General features: G+C 38.7%; 1 protein-coding gene across 3 annotated transcripts in view; it reads left to right on the forward strand.

Moving 5' to 3' along the window:
• The window catches only part of LOC110028777 (serine/threonine-protein kinase BLUS1-like), a 92,607-nt gene that overhangs the window by 57,235 nt on the left and 18,283 nt on the right, over positions 1-17,089 (forward strand). For all 3 annotated transcript variants that reach the window (XM_020730763.1, XM_020730764.1, XM_020730765.1), the window contains exons 12-19: positions 312-587; positions 1,298-1,434; positions 1,693-1,787; positions 1,866-1,904; positions 1,994-2,050; positions 9,964-10,065; positions 10,199-10,250; positions 10,323-10,375. In XM_020730763.1, coding sequence (XP_020586422.1) covers positions 312-587; positions 1,298-1,434; positions 1,693-1,787; positions 1,866-1,904; positions 1,994-2,050; positions 9,964-10,065; positions 10,199-10,250; positions 10,323-10,375 — 811 coding nt within the window. The remainder of the gene's footprint in view (positions 1-311; positions 588-1,297; positions 1,435-1,692; positions 1,788-1,865; positions 1,905-1,993; positions 2,051-9,963; positions 10,066-10,198; positions 10,251-10,322; positions 10,376-17,089) is intronic.

Here is a 17,089-nt window from a genome sequence, read left to right on the forward strand (position 1 = left end):
GTATTTAAATTCAGTTAATTTCAATTTTTAGCTCAAGTAAAACTCAAGTCCTGGCTAATTTGAGGTCAATCTGGCTTCCTAGTGACTCTAGGAAAAGGTCTTGGATCTAGATGGAATTGGATATGAGCCGAGAGAGAGAGAGAGAGAGAGAGTTGACCAAAAATGAGGTCAACAATCTTCATCTAATTCCCAATGTGATGATGATATTAAATCACATTTTTGTTCCATGATACTGAAGGAAGAGTCTAGTTATCCACTTTTTCATAATTTTCTCTTATCATTTTTTTTTATAGCTCATTTAATTTGTGCAGACTAAAAAATTTTGAAGCTGAATGGTCTGAGGGTGGTGGTGCCATAAAAATGGATGAGCATCAAGAAAAAGATTCATCCGACTTTGGCAGTCGAGAAGATATTGACAGATCCGGTAATGTCAGTCTGAAAAATGATTCAGTACCATCTACGTCTAAACAGGATGTTGAACCAAGATGGAAAACTCAAGTTGGGAAGAAGCACCAAACATACAGCGGTCCTCTTTTACCTTCTAGTATGCATAACAATTCTTTGGAAAGGGGTCAGACCTCTGAAAGGTTCAGCTCCATTATTTGATCTTTTATTCTGTTTTGTTATTTATTTTATCAAATCAAATTGAAAATAATAGCTTCTGAAACATGTCTGCTACTTTTTTATTGAAGAGAAAAGTAAGCAATTTAGTTTTGTGCATGTCAGTGATGCTATGAATGGAAATCTGAAGAAATGCAAATTAGTCATTTTTTGTGGCCTTTTTAGTTTCATTGTATGTTTTGTTTTTAAATATTTGACCGTCACAGCGACTCAAAATGCTTCTAATGTTACGATGCCAAACTTTTCTTAGAAGTTGGAATCTAAGGTGAATGATGATCACCATTTTGTTATTTATTTGCGTTAACTTTTTTGGATCTTGTTAACTTATGTTGGTTAATTAAATGATAAGACACAGTTGAGAGATTAGTATAGTAGATAATTTAGAATATAGAGGGTATGGATTTGCAAATTAAAGATTGAGTGTTTGATATACAATTTTAGGGGACATGAATCTGATTGCTCTTATTTAAATTACTTCAACTTGGAGATAGCCGGAAAACAATTGCCCTTTAATATCACCTTGTTAACATGCCTATCTGGCATTGAACTAAAAACACTTTAATCCTTTTTGTCCCCTATTGATGACATCAACTGTGTTTCTTAATGTTAATATGTTTGAAAAGCTGAAATACATGAATTCAAAGTTATTGATTTATGTTTAGTCTTTTTCCACTAGAGTTGATGCTGAGAATATATTGGCGACTGAGAGATGTAAACGTGATTCACGAAAGACTCCAAATTTGAGTGGTCCATTGATGCTTCCAACTCGTGCCTCTTCTAATAGTTTGTCTGCTCCTATACGATATTCAAGTGGTAAGATTAAATATTAATTTTCGTGTTAGTTTATGCTTCTCTCTTTTATCTGGCTTACTAGTCTTTCTTTTGACAAAATAAAAAGGAGAATTATGGAAATAAGTTGTTGGAAACTGATTTTTGTGATTGAATGAAGCCCGTTTGTGGCTTGTTAGTTTCTCAATATATGTTTTAATGAAGTGCTTAAGAAAGAATAATGTCTATTGCTTATTTATTTATTTATTTATAATAACCAGTTTTTGGCATTAATTATTTTAGGATACGGAGATTCTTCGGAGGATAAATTTCGTTCTAATGTGGTACAAATAAAAGGAAGGTTTTCTGTTACATCTGAGAATGTTGAACGCCTAAAGGTGAGTTTTTTTACTATGAAGTAGAAACATATAAAATGACCAGCATCTGATGCATGAGCAATTGCTATTGCATTTCAGGATGTTCCTATGGGCACAATTCCACGAAGATCATCACAGGTTTAGATTCATCTTTCAAGCAAAAAAATAACTAATTTTGTGATTAATATTCTCTTTCTCCTCCATTTAAAACATTGATACTTGTTCAGGGTTCACTACTTACAAAATCTGGAAGCGTCGGGGATTTTCTGGTTTCTAAGCAAGTGGTATGTAATTTGATTACACTGCCTTCACTTTTTTTATGGTTCTTATACATAATGTTTACGTTTAAGGCAAGGTTGGTGTGGTGTATTTGTTCACATTTGCTAGGCTTTTTATTGCTAGTTTTGATTCCCTTAGTGTTCTTGACGTGATGTTATATTTAAATCCATTTTTTTTTTAATGAGAAATCTCTTCATCTTGTGCGCATATTGCATCAAAATGGCCATTATTATATATTGCAAACTATCACGTCATGTCTTGAGCAAATATAAACTATAAATTTGTTTGTTTGTTTTATTACATAGCCCTTTTGAGTTAAAAAAGAATAACATCTTTATATTTTCTTTGAATGTGTTTCTGCAAAAGGTAGGAGTGGAGGAGTTTGTCGTTCTTGTTGTGTGGATGGTAGCAAGAAGCCTGTGCTTGATTTGGCTCCTTGCCTCTAAAGCATCAACCAATTACGTTGGTCAGATAGAATTCTAGGATTGGACACTCAGTCCTCAATTAGAGAATAAGAGGTGAACGCATAAAGGGAATGATTATTGGTCAATGGTGTTGTCTGCTCCATTGGCTGCTGTAGTTTTTATCAACTAGCAAAAAAATGCATTTCAGAAGTGGAATGGGCGCTCAAGCCATTAATCACTTGCGTTGTGTCAAGGTGATAGGGTGTTGCCTTGTTCTTCTTGTTGATATAAATCAAATGTATATATTAAAACATTAACGGTTGTTCTATGCAAATTATTGAGTTATTGAGATCTAATTCCTTTAATTTTTCTTTTTATCTTCCTTGGGCATGTAGGATTGCCATTACTTAACCCAAACAAGTCCAAAATTTATGGGGGTATGGTACAGCCTATATGAGTTCAGGTAAGTAGGTTTACCTGATTATAGCTTGAAAACATTAGATTATGCCTCGGGTAGGCCTGTCAATGTGAAGATGATCTAGTTCAGCCCAGATACAACAAATTAATTGCCAGTGGTCCTTTCTTACAAGGGATACAGACAAAAAAAATAAAACCACTATTTCCCATCATTTGCTCCATTCTTTCTAATAATTCACTGCTCTCACCTTGCTAACTAGTAACATTTCCATCATCTAAATCACGGAAAGCAGCAATAGACTAATAAAGAATAACTAGCAATACTTTTTTTGGACAATCTAACCCTAATAATTTCCCTAGATGTCTCACATGTGGGCTTCTAGAAATTCATGCTTAGTATTGTCAGCAAAATTTTTAGGTCTAATATCAACACCAGTAAATCTGGAGTTAACCCAAAAATCACAACGGAATGATAATTTTATTGCTGAAATTCAGATGGGTTATAAACAATACACTTCAAAATAGGAAAGCAACGACATAGACACAAAAGTCTATCTATGGCGAGGATCCATAGTGGTGGGCTGCGTGTCAAGGTAGGGGAAACGGAGAACTTTAGGCGTAGGGAGGGTTTGTGGTAGTAAGGGGAAGGTGGGTTGGCGGCTGGACAACGAACTAAAGGTTGCTGGAGCATGCGACAACAAACCGGGGGAGTGGTGTGGTGGCTGGACAGCATGCAGGGGGCTGTGACAAGGTACAGGAGTCGAGTGGGGCAGTGGGAGGGCGCTACAGCAAACAGAGGGTGTTGGGCGACTAGTGGAGGCAGTGGAGGCTGCAACAGAAAGCCAGAATTGGATTGGGATGACTGGACAGCAAGCAGGTGATTGTGGGAAGTTGTGGCAGCAAGCAATGGCGGCTGACAGGTAGAAAACTGCAGGAAGAAATAGCAGGACAGCTATTCCGGGCGGCTGCATTATGGATGGAGTGGCTGGGAGCAGTGTGGGGCGGTTACAGAAAGGGGAATGAGGAAGATAAGCACCACTTCAAGAGAGAAATATAGTCGGAGAACCACCCAATTCTTTCGATACAGTCCTCGAGAGGAAAAATGGATGCTGGCGGCTGTACTAATAGAAATCAGAGTAAAAAATACACTTAGAAACATAAAAAACAACATATTTATAGACTTAGGGTGAAGAGAAGTGGACTCCACTCCTAATAGAAGGTACATCCACTCAAGGAATGGTCGACCGGCCCTCCTAGACTGGTCCAAGCCGCTCTCGCTGGCGGGTGTTCATGGTACTGTAGCAATGATCTGAAAAACCCCTCCTTGGTGGCTTCTGCATCAATCAAGCATCTAATAATTTTCTTAGATGTCATCAACACCTCTACTTCTTGAGAAAATGTCTGGAACTCTATTCATATAAATTTATAAAATTCTGAAAGTGATGAAAAAGTAGGTATGATAAAAGACCAAATACAAAAGATCAATTTTTAAGGAGGTCCATAAAGAATTATCAAGAAAGGTATCATTTGTTATGATAGATCAAGGCATGCCAAAGCTAGGTTAAACACTAGGGTGTAACACTTTATTGCATCAATCTGCTGTTGAAAGATCCAAGGGAAAACATATAGGTATGGCCAGAAAATTAGCATTTGTCATGGTACTTGAGATAAGTTAAAGCTATTTTTGCAAGATGACCGTTAGGGCGTGACATTTGGATCTGATGTCTAACAAACCCCAATAAATGGGAAAGTTAATATGAAGGCCAAAGCCTTATGAAGCAAGTTATATTGATAAGAAAGTTTGACATATGATTTGTGTTTTCAGAGATATGTCATTAATAAATTTTGCCAAAAAGTGACTCCTAAAAAAGAAGTTTGAATTATTGATCACTAAGATGGTTAGCACCTTAGGGAGTCCTCCATGTTATCCTATCACTAACTTGTTTCAAACCTACCGATGGAGGGGTCATCAAATTTAACTAGTAGGGTGGAACTTCCCTCAAGTTTTATTCTTAATAAAACAATGTCTTGATTTTTAAAAGCACAAATATAGATTCTGTAGACCGATATAAAATTGATTGGTAATATTCATTAATATACAATCAAAGAGAAAATATGTTGTTGGAAGCTTTGAACAAAGCATTTGAAATGGGAGTATTGCTACCAGCTAGGCGAGATGTAGTCGAATGGTGAGCAGGATTTTGGCCTCAAGGAATTCCTTAACAGGACTTTTCTCGCATACTAGGCATTGTTGATCCTTGTGGGCCTCTATTTGCTTTATTTCGAATTACAAGTAGTTTTCATTATTGTCTTATTATAAAGGTGTTATGCTAGGATCTTGTTGGGGACTTTTGATGAAATTATATGCTATTTGAGATTGTCTACTCTGATTTTCTATTATTTGGAGTGCTGTAGTTTTTTTCTCTTTGAAGTGGTGCATCTGCAGCATGATTGGGAATTAGTGGTGGATTTCTCTTAACGTGCGCACCCTTCTACTTTATGTTGACTATGTTTCCTCATTTTTCTTACATGACAATAACCACTGCCTCTTTGTACTCTCTATTATGAACCTACCACTTTCCTCGATACTTTATACACCATCTAGGAATCCTATATTGATTTCATTTGGTATTAGAGCTATACAAACTTTAAATCTTTAGGGATTTACTAATCTCCATTCCAAAAACTAAATCTACATTACCTAATTTTTCTGTCTAAGCAAGTATTCCTTCTTCCACCATAACGCTCTCTTTTTTGGCCAACCCATACCTTGGCCAAAATTTTAAATATGGGAGATAATCCATGCTAACGTGGTAAATATTCCATAAAAAATATTGAAAAGCTTCGCACTAGAGGATGCACAAAAAAATTAAATAAATAATTAAAAAAAGCACAAAACAAAAACCTCCAATTATGGTGTTGGCTTGTTGATTTTAATTTAAGATGGCACAGTGAAGTCACTCATAGTCACAATGGTGACCAACTGGATGGGGAGGAAGAAAATCCATTTCAACAAGGGGCCTCAAGTGATAAAGAGCGAATATCACACCGATTTGGCCATAAGTATAGGGGAATAAAGTGATTTTAGAGTGAAAATTGATCTGCCTGATTTTGATGATCGTATTAATTTGAATGAATTTATTCAATCTTTAAATTTTGAGGCGGGTCTTTAAGCGCAAAGATATCAACTAATAATATGGTTAAATTATTTGTTATTAATCTCAATTAGAGTGCTTCCCACCGGTGGGAAAATTTAAAATATTTTTGTTATTATAAAGGAAAGAGCAAAATTGCGACCTTGCTCGTGATGGAGATACAACACAAGTTTCTCTAAGTACATTACAGACATTATATTTTTTTGAGATTTTACTATTTACAACAGGACTAATACCTTAGTTATGATCGAGTAGTATAACAAGATCTGACGCGGGGCTCATGGGGGGGTGGGGGGGTGGTTGGGTCGCGACCAGGCACATCCACTTGGAGGTAGGGATGTAAAAAAAGCTAGCTCTTGTTCGGCTCATTCGTTAAGTAAACGAGACGAACATGAACAAGTTTTTAAAGCTCGAATTATAAATGAGCTGAACACGAACAACTCTTTGTTCGCTCATGTTCGACTCGTTTTAGCTTGAAATAAAAAAAATTATTGTATAATAATATATTATATTACATATATATGTTTGAATCATTCTTTAAGAAAGCGAGGCAAACACCAATTTTTTAGGTTTATATAATAATATATATATATATTTATATCGAAGTTTAAATCGTAACACATTGTGTGGCAATGTGATTAGTGTTTTCTTTTGTATACATTTGGTCCAGGTTTGAATCCAACACTTTACATCTATTTCTTTTCAATTTAATTTTAACGAGCCAATTTCGAGCCGAACATGAATACAAATATTTAAATCGAGCCGAACACGAACACACTGTTCATGAGCTGATTTCGAACACGAGCCAATTTCGAACAGAACACGAGCCAAGCCTGAGCTTGCTCAAGCTCGGCTTGTTTACATCCCTACTTAGAGGGGGGTCCCAACCCCGCCTCCTGCTTCTTTTCCTTTCCTTTTCCTCCCTTCCTTACCTTTCCTTTTTTTTTTCTTTCTTGCCTCCTTAAACCTTTTTTGAATCTATAACCTTTCCTACAAATCAAAATCTAATTTTACTTCCCTTCTAATTTTAAAATCCTTGCATTAGATCTGAAATTTGATTTTATTTCCTTCTCTATTTTAAAAGTCTTGCCTAAATTCTGAAATTTGATATTATTTTTTTTTTCTATTTTAATGTTTCCTAAAGTTGAGTCAAGACTTTTATAGATAGAAGTTCTTGTGTCTAGGGCAAGTGTCTTGTTTTGATATCTGAATTTAGGTTTTGCCGTGGTATTTTTCTTCGAGGGATGAATCCGACGCCAAGGTAGTACTCCGGTTGTCTCTCGTCCGAGGTGGTAATCGTCTCCACAGGTCCGCTTGGTGCTTCGGCTGTCCCTCAATCTACTATTTTGTATGTGTGAGAGGAGTATCAGCAGGACTGACATTAGATGTTTAAAATGATCATGAGTTTAAGGAGGCGATATTAGGCACATGAAATATATAGGTGAGTTTTTGTGTTGCCACTGCTTAGGGAGGGTCAATATGTCAAAGATGACATTTTTGCGTTTTTTATAGGAGATTTTTTGGAGTCATTTGGGTATTAAAATCAGTGCAATAGTGTGCCCACCAACAAATGATTTGGCAGGATAAATGACCCGCAGTGTTGAAAATTGCTTTAGGACCTTTTTAGGAAGAAACATTCTGCAGTGGGATCAAGGTCCTTTCAATCAAGAAAAAGAAGTGATCTCTTTTAAGTGGCTATACTTCATTGTGGCCCAGTTCATCATTGATGTCATTTCAGAGTTGATTCCTCTTGCAAAACTTGCTTTTCATATACATTCAGCCGATTGTGAGGAGTGGGAGAAGCAAATTATAGATTTATTTGCTCGGAATTTGGTATGTGGGAAGCTACGCCGATATGCATCCCCGACTCAAGTCGTGCCAAACGAGGATAGTTACTTATTCTATCAAAATGTGTTGTGGAATGACATTGCCTGCAGTATTGACTTATAGGAAGCTTGTAATATTCACACTACTATCAATTGGGTCGACCTGACTACTATGGTAGACGTTAACTTTGACAGATGAGATCGAAGCTCCCATAATCCTAGTAGACTGATGTGGTTGCTGCCTATAAAGACGTCTCGTTATTTACTACAGTACCACAAACTAATACTTCGACTTGGATTGGACGGAAATCTTTCTAGCTACCAACGACTAGTTCAGAACAATGATATGAGGACCGACCGACCTTTCTTATGTGGATTTGGGTCCCCCTTTCAACAGTGGGCCCAATCCTAATTACCCAGGGCATACATATATTTGATTCCTATATTTAGAATTGGAATTTTGGTCATGTTTCTATTCGGGACAGCCGTCAGCATCCTCTTTCTCCCTTCTAGTGATGTATCCAGCGGCAGGTGGTGCTTTGGCGATAGCTCATTTGAGGTGGTGATCTCCTTTCAAGGGATCAAGTGGCGCTCCGGCTGTAGCTAGTTTTTGTGGGGGTATTTATCTCTAACTTCTCTGTCCTCTGCATTCCTCCCTTCATTGCCTCTACCGGCGTTCCTCGCAAGCAGAAATACTGGATAGGATTCCGACTGTATTCTTGCAATTCCAGCTGCCAGCCACCTCTTCTACATGCTGCCATCCCTTACAATCACCAATCTTCACTGCTGCCATTCTGAAAATAGCAAATCTGCTATTTTTTTCTGCTATCCAACCATCATTCTGACTAGCTGCTGCTTGGACTGCAGCCTATCTTGTTGTCCCCACATTGAACAACACTCCTCTTGTTGTCCTGCTATCCCCCCAACCCCCAACCAACAAATAAAACCGCACTTAGCTGCATTTTGTTGTCCCAGCCCACTGCTTCGCTGCCAAAGCAATTTCAGCCCCTTCTTTTGTAGTCCAAACTACCCACAATACATTTCAGCCTCCTACCACCGCTCCCCAACCACCTAGTTGTCCCTCGTCACCCATCGATCGAGCCATAGTGTGAGTTTGTGCCGTGTCTATTTTAATTTCACTCTTGTTAAGTTGGGTCGTCACCTATTATGATAAATCGTGGTCTACGACAACTCGGGGTGACAAAATAATGTGTTTTTGTAAAAAAAAAAGTGATTTTGATCAAATTCGTCACTTGTAGTTGTTGATAAGGATCGTTTAGTTAATTTGGGCCAGTTACCTATTCTGCTTAGATAAATCATGGTCTACAACAACCCAGGATGAAAAAACAATCTGATTTTGATTTAAAAATATTGTGATTCTGATCATATTCGTCATTATTCACCCTCCATGATCCACTCTAAGTTATAACAATTCGAAATCAAATTGTTGTTACTGTACAATAAATACTTAGCATCTAACTACTAATTTTAATTGAAAGTTTTCTCGTTATTGGGAGAAGTTATTTATCATAGACTTATGCCTATAAGGAATCTGAAACCAAATTTTAAAATTCTGATAAAATGAGGGCAAAATCTTTGAGTGGTGGTGCCTTCTTTAAAAATCTAATGTCTTTTGAAAATTTAACCCATAAGAATAAAAACTCTCTCGGAAGAACTTGGCTCAAATTTTCAGAGCATGCACTAATATGAGCGAAGGTAGATGAAGTTGACTAGAGTTTGAAACATGCTTCTGAACAGGTCCGGTTAAGTGCTGGAAAATATTTAATAGCACGTTGTTTTATTCGAACCTTTTAACCCTTGATAAAACCGATGAAATCTGATTTCAGAGTCATTTGATGTACTTCAGTTAAGAAGGAAGTAAACCGTTTGCTTGGCTATCTTGTTTCAGCACGATGCTTGCAGCAATACTTGGGAAGGATATTGTTTGTGTTCTTACGATTTCTATATGCTTGTGGCAAGGAATTGTTTGAGAACTGGAAGTTTCTAGTAAATTTATTTCAACTGATTTAAATTTATTATTATTATTAGTTTTCCTCTTATACTTTCATTATGCCGTTAAATTTTATCTTCTAGCATTCTTTCCCCCATTTCTCAGCCTCTTAATCAGCTCGAAAAGGATAACATTAACGGCACATTACCTGCTTCTATTTTGATGCCTCACCTACAGAATCTTTTTCAGCAGACTTCGTTTCAACAGGTACAGCAGAATACTTCTATTTTACTGTGAAAAAGTTCTTCATTAGTGCAATTCCATGTACTTTCCCTTAATCTTCTGTATTACTTTCATAAATGGTAGAGATAACTATATCCTTTATGTGGTTGGCTATTAGGATCTTCTTACTAATCTGTTGAATAGCCTCCAACAAAATGGTTTTGTTGATGGTGAGTGTCCGTCCCTTTCTGTTTACTTTTTAAGCTTAAAATGACTCAATATAACATATGGACTACTTGCAGTTATCCAGGCTGGCGTGCCATTGAAAACAGACAACCCTGAGGAAGACATTCTGGTGAGTTTTTTTTTTTTTAATGATACATGTGGAAAAAATATATATCGGTTTATCTTAAAGTTTCTTACAATTTTAACCAAGTTCTGACCTCCTCCATTAAAAGGAAGGCTGTAGCTTATGAATTATGCTTATCATTAGTTTATATGAGAATGGTTTGCAGTGTCTAATAGCAGTAAGGTTGGAAGCTTTAGGTCAGCTTTGTGTTCTGAATAAGCTGGTTCAAGCTCTGCCCTCAGTAATGCATGCTCAAACCTGTAATATTTTATCTTCTATACCATATCTAAAAAATTAAAAAAGTGCAAGTAGTCAGATGAATTCAAACATGGAAATTGATTGAAAACCTTTATTAGAATTTATAACATGGTTGAAAGGTGTGCTGCTGGCTATTATCAGCTTAGAGAAAATGTTGTATGAGGTCATAGTTTCTATATTAGTGAGCACCTATGTTCTACTTGCATTGCGGTTGTCTTACCAAATGGTTGTGATAACCGGAGTTAACCCAAATCCTAATAAAGGCGATTACAATCAACACTTGAAGGGAAATACAACAACCAACACCTGGAAATTTGAAATATCAAGAGACACGTCACAATAATCGAACTAGGGTGGGGTCTCGGGGTGGTGGTGGTGATCATCGGGGGCTTGGAAGGTGGCGGTAAGGTTGGAGCGCAGAGCAAATGGGGAATATGAAAACATAACATCTCCTTGCTGTCCTGGTGATAGCTAGGAGGAATTTGGCTTATCAGGGACCTGGAACAGCATATATGTCGCAGGGAGGCGTGCAGGAGGGCTTGGACAGCAGTTAGGTGGCAGAGACGTGGCTTGAGATGACTGGGACAACAGCTGGTGGGAAGGGGAGAGGATTGAGCGCTGTAATAGTAGGAATTGTGCGCTAGAATGCATAAAGTGTAGGGACAGTAGTGACAGCAACTGTTCCGGGCGGTTGTAGCAAGAAACGGTGGCGGCGAGTAGTGTAGGGAGTATGTGGAAGTGGAATGGGGAAGATATACACCACCTCGGGAGAGGGATACAACCGGAGCTACACCTAAACCCTCAGAAGCAGCCCTCTAAGGGAGAAAATGACCATCGGCGGCTGTTCTAAACAAAGCACAAGAAAACTGACTTCCAAATCCCAATACAGCACATATATAGGAAAGAACGTAAAAGGAATGAATGATAATAGGAAAAAAAACATAAGAAAGGAAAACATGCTTATTTTAGTGAGTCTCTCGAGATAACTATTTCCGCGGTACTGTAGCACATTATTGCTGCAATTTGTTACGGTAACCTCTCGCGTTATGTTGAAATTTTTTTTCAACAAGTTTTCTATGATTGTGTGGCATAGTTTTCAAAATGATGTGAAGCATAACATTTTTCATTAAAAAAAAAAATTTGTTCAGGACTAGGTGGGTGGATTTGGCAGGGAAGAAACATTGGCTAGTGGTGGTTTTGGGCGGTGAGAACAGCAGCCAGGCTGCGGGAGGTGGTTATGGCGGCTGGGACAGCAAGGGGGCTGCACAGGGAATGGTCTTGGGCGGCTGGAATAGCAATGACAGTGCCAGGGAAGTGCTGGAACAACAGCGAGTCTGAAGGGATGCGGCTCAGGTAGCTGGAACAACAGTGGACAGCAAGGTGAGGGGCTTATGGTGTTGTGGTAGCAAAGCAAAAGGCTTGGAGAAGGTGTAGAGAATGTTGTAGGTGGCGGGGACAACAGTGGAAAACAAAGAGAGGGGCTTTCGAGGCTGTGATGGTGAAGTAGGCTAGGAGAAGGTTGATGGAAGGTTGCAATGGGCTGAGGTAGCTACAAGCTTGCCAAATGATGACTCTAAATGGCTAGCAGTGAGCAGGCAACAATTTAGAATGCTGGAATTGTTGGAAGATATCCAAAAGGTAGGTGTCGGAGCGGCTGCAATGAAGGAGAGTTTGTGGTAGCAAAGCGCGATCAATGCGCTCTCTGGCGGCTACAATGAGGAAGAATGTGTGGCGGGAGAGATGCAGAAGAGTTGGAGAAGGATAATCCCTTCTCGGGAGCGAGATACATTCGCAACACCATTTGGTCAAGTAAAACTGAAAACCTAAATGAGATATAATCGAAGCACCACTCGCCCTCTGATACAGCCCTAGAAGCGATAACTTAGACGCTGAACATTGTTCTGGAAGAAAACTGAAAACCTAAACATAGAAATTAAATATATAAGCTGTGGTAATTAAGATATTGTTGAAAGGAAATGCCAAATCCTCGCAAGGAAGGTCATCCGCCCTCAATTCAATTTTCTGATTGGTCCCAGGTCGCTATGAGCTTTTTCGCGTTCAGTCCAATTCGCGGTACTGTAGCATTACTATAGCAGGGGCCGCAAAAACACCCATGCAGGGTACTCCCGTGTCATTCTTCCGGGATTGGGGAGCTTCGGCCTCATCTATCGAAGCTTTTGTTTTCTCATATTAGTCAGGTCTGTCCTTTAAAGGTAGCACTAATGTTGCAATCTTCCGGTAAGTCAAATTCTGTAGGCTTTGTTATTTCAAAGCACATATCAATAGAATAAGTATCTATCAACTTTTGGCATAACTTGAGTTGGAGCTGCATAACAGCGCTGATTCTAGCGAGCTAAATCTCGAGCAAGTAAAACTATAATCTACTTCTCCCAGTCATACTCGGCTGGAAGTATCTGATAAACAAGTATGTCAAGAGTAATTAAATCTAAAACGACATCTATCGAAACTTTTATTTTCTTATAGTTGTCAGGTCAACCTCTTTAATGGTAGTGAAATGTTGCAAGCTTCTGATAGATTAAATTCTATAGGCATTGTCATTCCATAGCACATTCTGATAGAATAAGTGTCCATTCACTTCGGCATAACTTGAGTTGGAGTTGCATAACGGTGTACATTCTCACGAGCCAAATCTTAAGCAAGTAGCTCTAATTTGCTTCTCCCACTCGTGCTCGGCTGGAAGTATCTGATAAACAAGTATGTTAGAAGTAATCCACTCGAAACTATATCTATGACAGGGCTTGATCACACTAACCACTTCAGAGAGATCTCATCTTCTCAGAAAGGACCTGGGTCCTACTGTAGAATGTTTGCTCCAACAAAGGTACTAAAGTGATTTCTAACACTGTGGTTCATCCATCCCGTGATCTTCTGTTGGTTGGTATACTACTAAACTGATTTTAACACCTCACTAACTCAATATAGACTTCCAAAAGTGGCACAAAAGAGTCTCATCTCTGGCATTGGACCTCCCTCTGCAGGGTTAACTCAGGAGGTCGAATATGTATGTATGTATATATATATATATATATACATATATATATATATATATATATATACCCGTCTCGCGAGCAGCTCGCATATGGCTTCGTCTTCCTTTCTGCTCGACTCTACTAGGGTTTCACCTGATGGTGAACCCTAGCTACTGTTACGGCGACATCTTTTCTGTTTCACATCGTCTCACTGCATCTTGCGATCTGCGGCGCTACCTTCCCATCTCGCAAGCTTTCTCGGCTCGAGAGTTCTCGGCTTCCTCTGCGGTGCGGCTCTCTGTGGCTTCCCGTCTCGCGGGTGCCTCTGTGGCTGTCTTTCGGTCTTGCGAGTTTTGTGTCCCGTCTCACGAACCCGTCTCGCGAGCAGCTCTCGCGGCTCCTTCCCGTCCTCTGCTGTGCGGCTCCCGGTGTTCTCCTTTTCTACTTCTTCGGTCTACGCTTCCTCCTCTGCAGTGCGACTCTCGGTGTTCTCCTTTCCAGCTTCTTTTTGTCATTTTTCCCCATTTTCTTCTTAACGCCACACCTTTGTTTTGAGGATGGCTTCAGACAGATCGTACGCAGCTGCCCTCGCTGGTGTCCACACCTCAGGTACACCTAAATCGTGCTCTTTTCCTCCTTCGTTTGAGTGGGAGGAGGACATCAAGCAACCTGGTAGGAAAAATGGGAAGTCTGTCATCTTTTTTACAGAAGTTGAAGGTATTCAACTTGCTTCCTCTTGTCGTCTGAATTTGGTTTGGAAAAATCTATATGGTCATCCAAAAATAAAGCTTATTCGCAAGGAATTTGAACTTATGCACCTTGTTGGGGAGTGGAAAATTGGACTTTTAGATGGGAGACACGTTCTTATTCAAATTAATAATGAAGAAGATTATACACGTTTATTTGTACAAAGGATAATTGCGCTTATTTGCTAGAAAGATAATATGGATTGATAACAGAGAAATAAAAATTCTGAAATGGTCTGTGGATTTTGACCACTCCCCTCCCAAAGAAACACAGGAGCCGTCAATCATTCTGGTTTGGATTCACCTTTCTAGTCTGAAATTTTATTATTTTTCTCAAAAAATGTTGTATTCTATTGTCTCAGCTTATGGTAAGCCATTTAAGACGGATATTCATACTTTTAATCTTTCTATATTCCTACCTTTAATCTTTCCCGTCCATCTGAAACTAGTGTATTTGTTGAAAGAGACATTACTTCTTCCACTTCTGAGAAAATTTGGTTGGGCACACAGCATCATAGATATTAGCAAAAGATAGAGATTGAGTATTTTTCTTCGTATTGTTCGAACTGTCGTATGTTCGGCCACTCCAGTTCTCAATGTCATCATCTACATCCCTACCTCAGACCAAAAAAATAAAGTGCTCTGCTAGACACAGTGATTCCAACTCCTCCTGATCAGCTCCAATTTATTGACACTATCGATCATCAAAAGGATACACCCGAAGACGTCATTATTCCTACAGGCAATATATCAACCATTTAGTCTCCACACATTATTGTAGCTCCCCCGTCTTTGGAACCTCCTATCGTGAAGGCGAGGGAGATTCTTCATACTCCGTCTGCCCTAGAACGTATCACTAATATTACAGGTGAAAATACCTCTGCTGCTTTACTACCGCCTCATCAGGTCCAGAAAGATGTCAATGCTACTCAGACTCAAGGGGATCATGATGTGCATAATCCTACACCTGTCCGGGCACCTTTGGATCAATCCATTGATCAATTGAGTCAATTCTCAGATGAGGAATGATAGGTCTACACATCCAAGCGGAAGAAGAAGAATGAAGACATACTTGAGCTCAAAAATCTGATAGATGATACTTTGGTTACTTCGGGTAATGGTACGCACCTTACCAATTTGTTAGCTGGCTCCCTTCCGAGAACTAGAGGTAGAGGAAGAACTAAAGTGGGATATCCCTAGCACATTTGCGCCTGTTTGTGGATTTTTGGTTTTTTATCTTTATGTATCTTTGCTTCTTTGGGTTTTTGTGTGTGTTGTATTGTGTGAGTTAGGTCTTTTTTTAGGTTGCCTTGTGCCCGATAATTGCTTCTCATGCTCATCCCCATTTTTTATTCCAATGCAAGTTGTGTTGATGTTTCTCTCAACACTTGCAAAATGATAATTTGACGCACCACAATCTCATACTCTACATGGACGTCTATTACCTCTAAGTCACTACTTTCTAGAATAGCTATTGTTTACTCAACTGAAATCTCTCTCCTGGTTTCAAATGGACTCGATGATGTCTCTTTCTTCTTAGCTGACAGTATTACATATCTTTTATGTCTTCATTTTCTTCAATGTCTGTTGTGTCATTATGCATTTCTTGAACGACACCCTAATCGCTGAAATAGATCATTTCTCCAGTTGTGCATTCTGATTCAATATGTCCAAATCCATGACACTTAAAACACTTGTTAGTTGGGTTAGATTTAGGAATACTGGTTCGTTCCAACTATTCTTTACTCTAAATCAATTTCTCCTCAAATAATGCCTACTTGGATGTTCCCCTCAATGTGTTCTTGTTGTAAGATCCTGATATTGTGTTGGGTATTGTAGAGCTCGGTTCATGATTTGATTTGACATTTTTTGCGTCTATGGAAGGTAATTAAATTTTATTTAATTCCTTCTTCTTCTATGGATTCTCCCGCCTTTCTCTTGTTGGTAAATTGAGGAAAACAATATTAATTAATATTGCTTAATATTTCTTTCTCCATATTTCCTCCGTTGCTTCTTTTGGAATTAGCTAATTAAAAGGCAGCTAATTAAAAGTTGCTTCCTTAATGAGTCATATTAGACCATTTAAGGAAGAAGAAGGATTTGCAAAGCATGAGCTTTTCCCTATTAATCTTCTTAGCTTGTATTGCTTTCGTGCATAGTAGGAAGGAATTTGACAGCTTGCCTTAAATGGTGATTGAATAAGTAAGGGCCTTTAAAGCTTCTATAAGTAATGACTCAATGAAAAGCTAATGTGTGACCACCAAACTCCTTCGGCTGAAGCTAAAGACAGTAGGGAATTGCATGTAACGTTCTCCGCTTGGCTATTATTTCTCAAGTGACTCTTGGTTTAGAGAGAGAGAGAGAAGGGGAGGAGAGAGGGAGTGAGAGAGAAAGAGCGTGTTTTTTCTTGTAATCGTCGAGGTGATCGACGGGTGTAATTCCTCAAGTAATAAAATCCTCTGCAGCTCCATGGACGTAGGCAATTTGCCGAACCACGTAAATCTGTGTGTTTCGCTGTGTTTTCTGTTTTGCGAATTTTTCTCGATCTGATTTTTTTCTCTTTATTGTCGTCGTTTTTTCACAACAACTGGTATCAGAGTCTTGGTTCGAGACTGAAAGAAAACGATGGGCGGAGACGAAGTGATGACATCAGGGATCGAGAAGTTCAATGGCACAGATTTTAGTTACTGGAGAATGCAGATAGAGGACTACCTCTATGGGAAGAA

Source organism: Phalaenopsis equestris, unplaced genomic scaffold (assembly GCF_001263595.1).
Source record: "Phalaenopsis equestris unplaced genomic scaffold, ASM126359v1 Scaffold000531, whole genome shotgun sequence".
Lineage (NCBI taxonomy): Eukaryota > Viridiplantae > Streptophyta > Magnoliopsida > Asparagales > Orchidaceae > Phalaenopsis > Phalaenopsis equestris.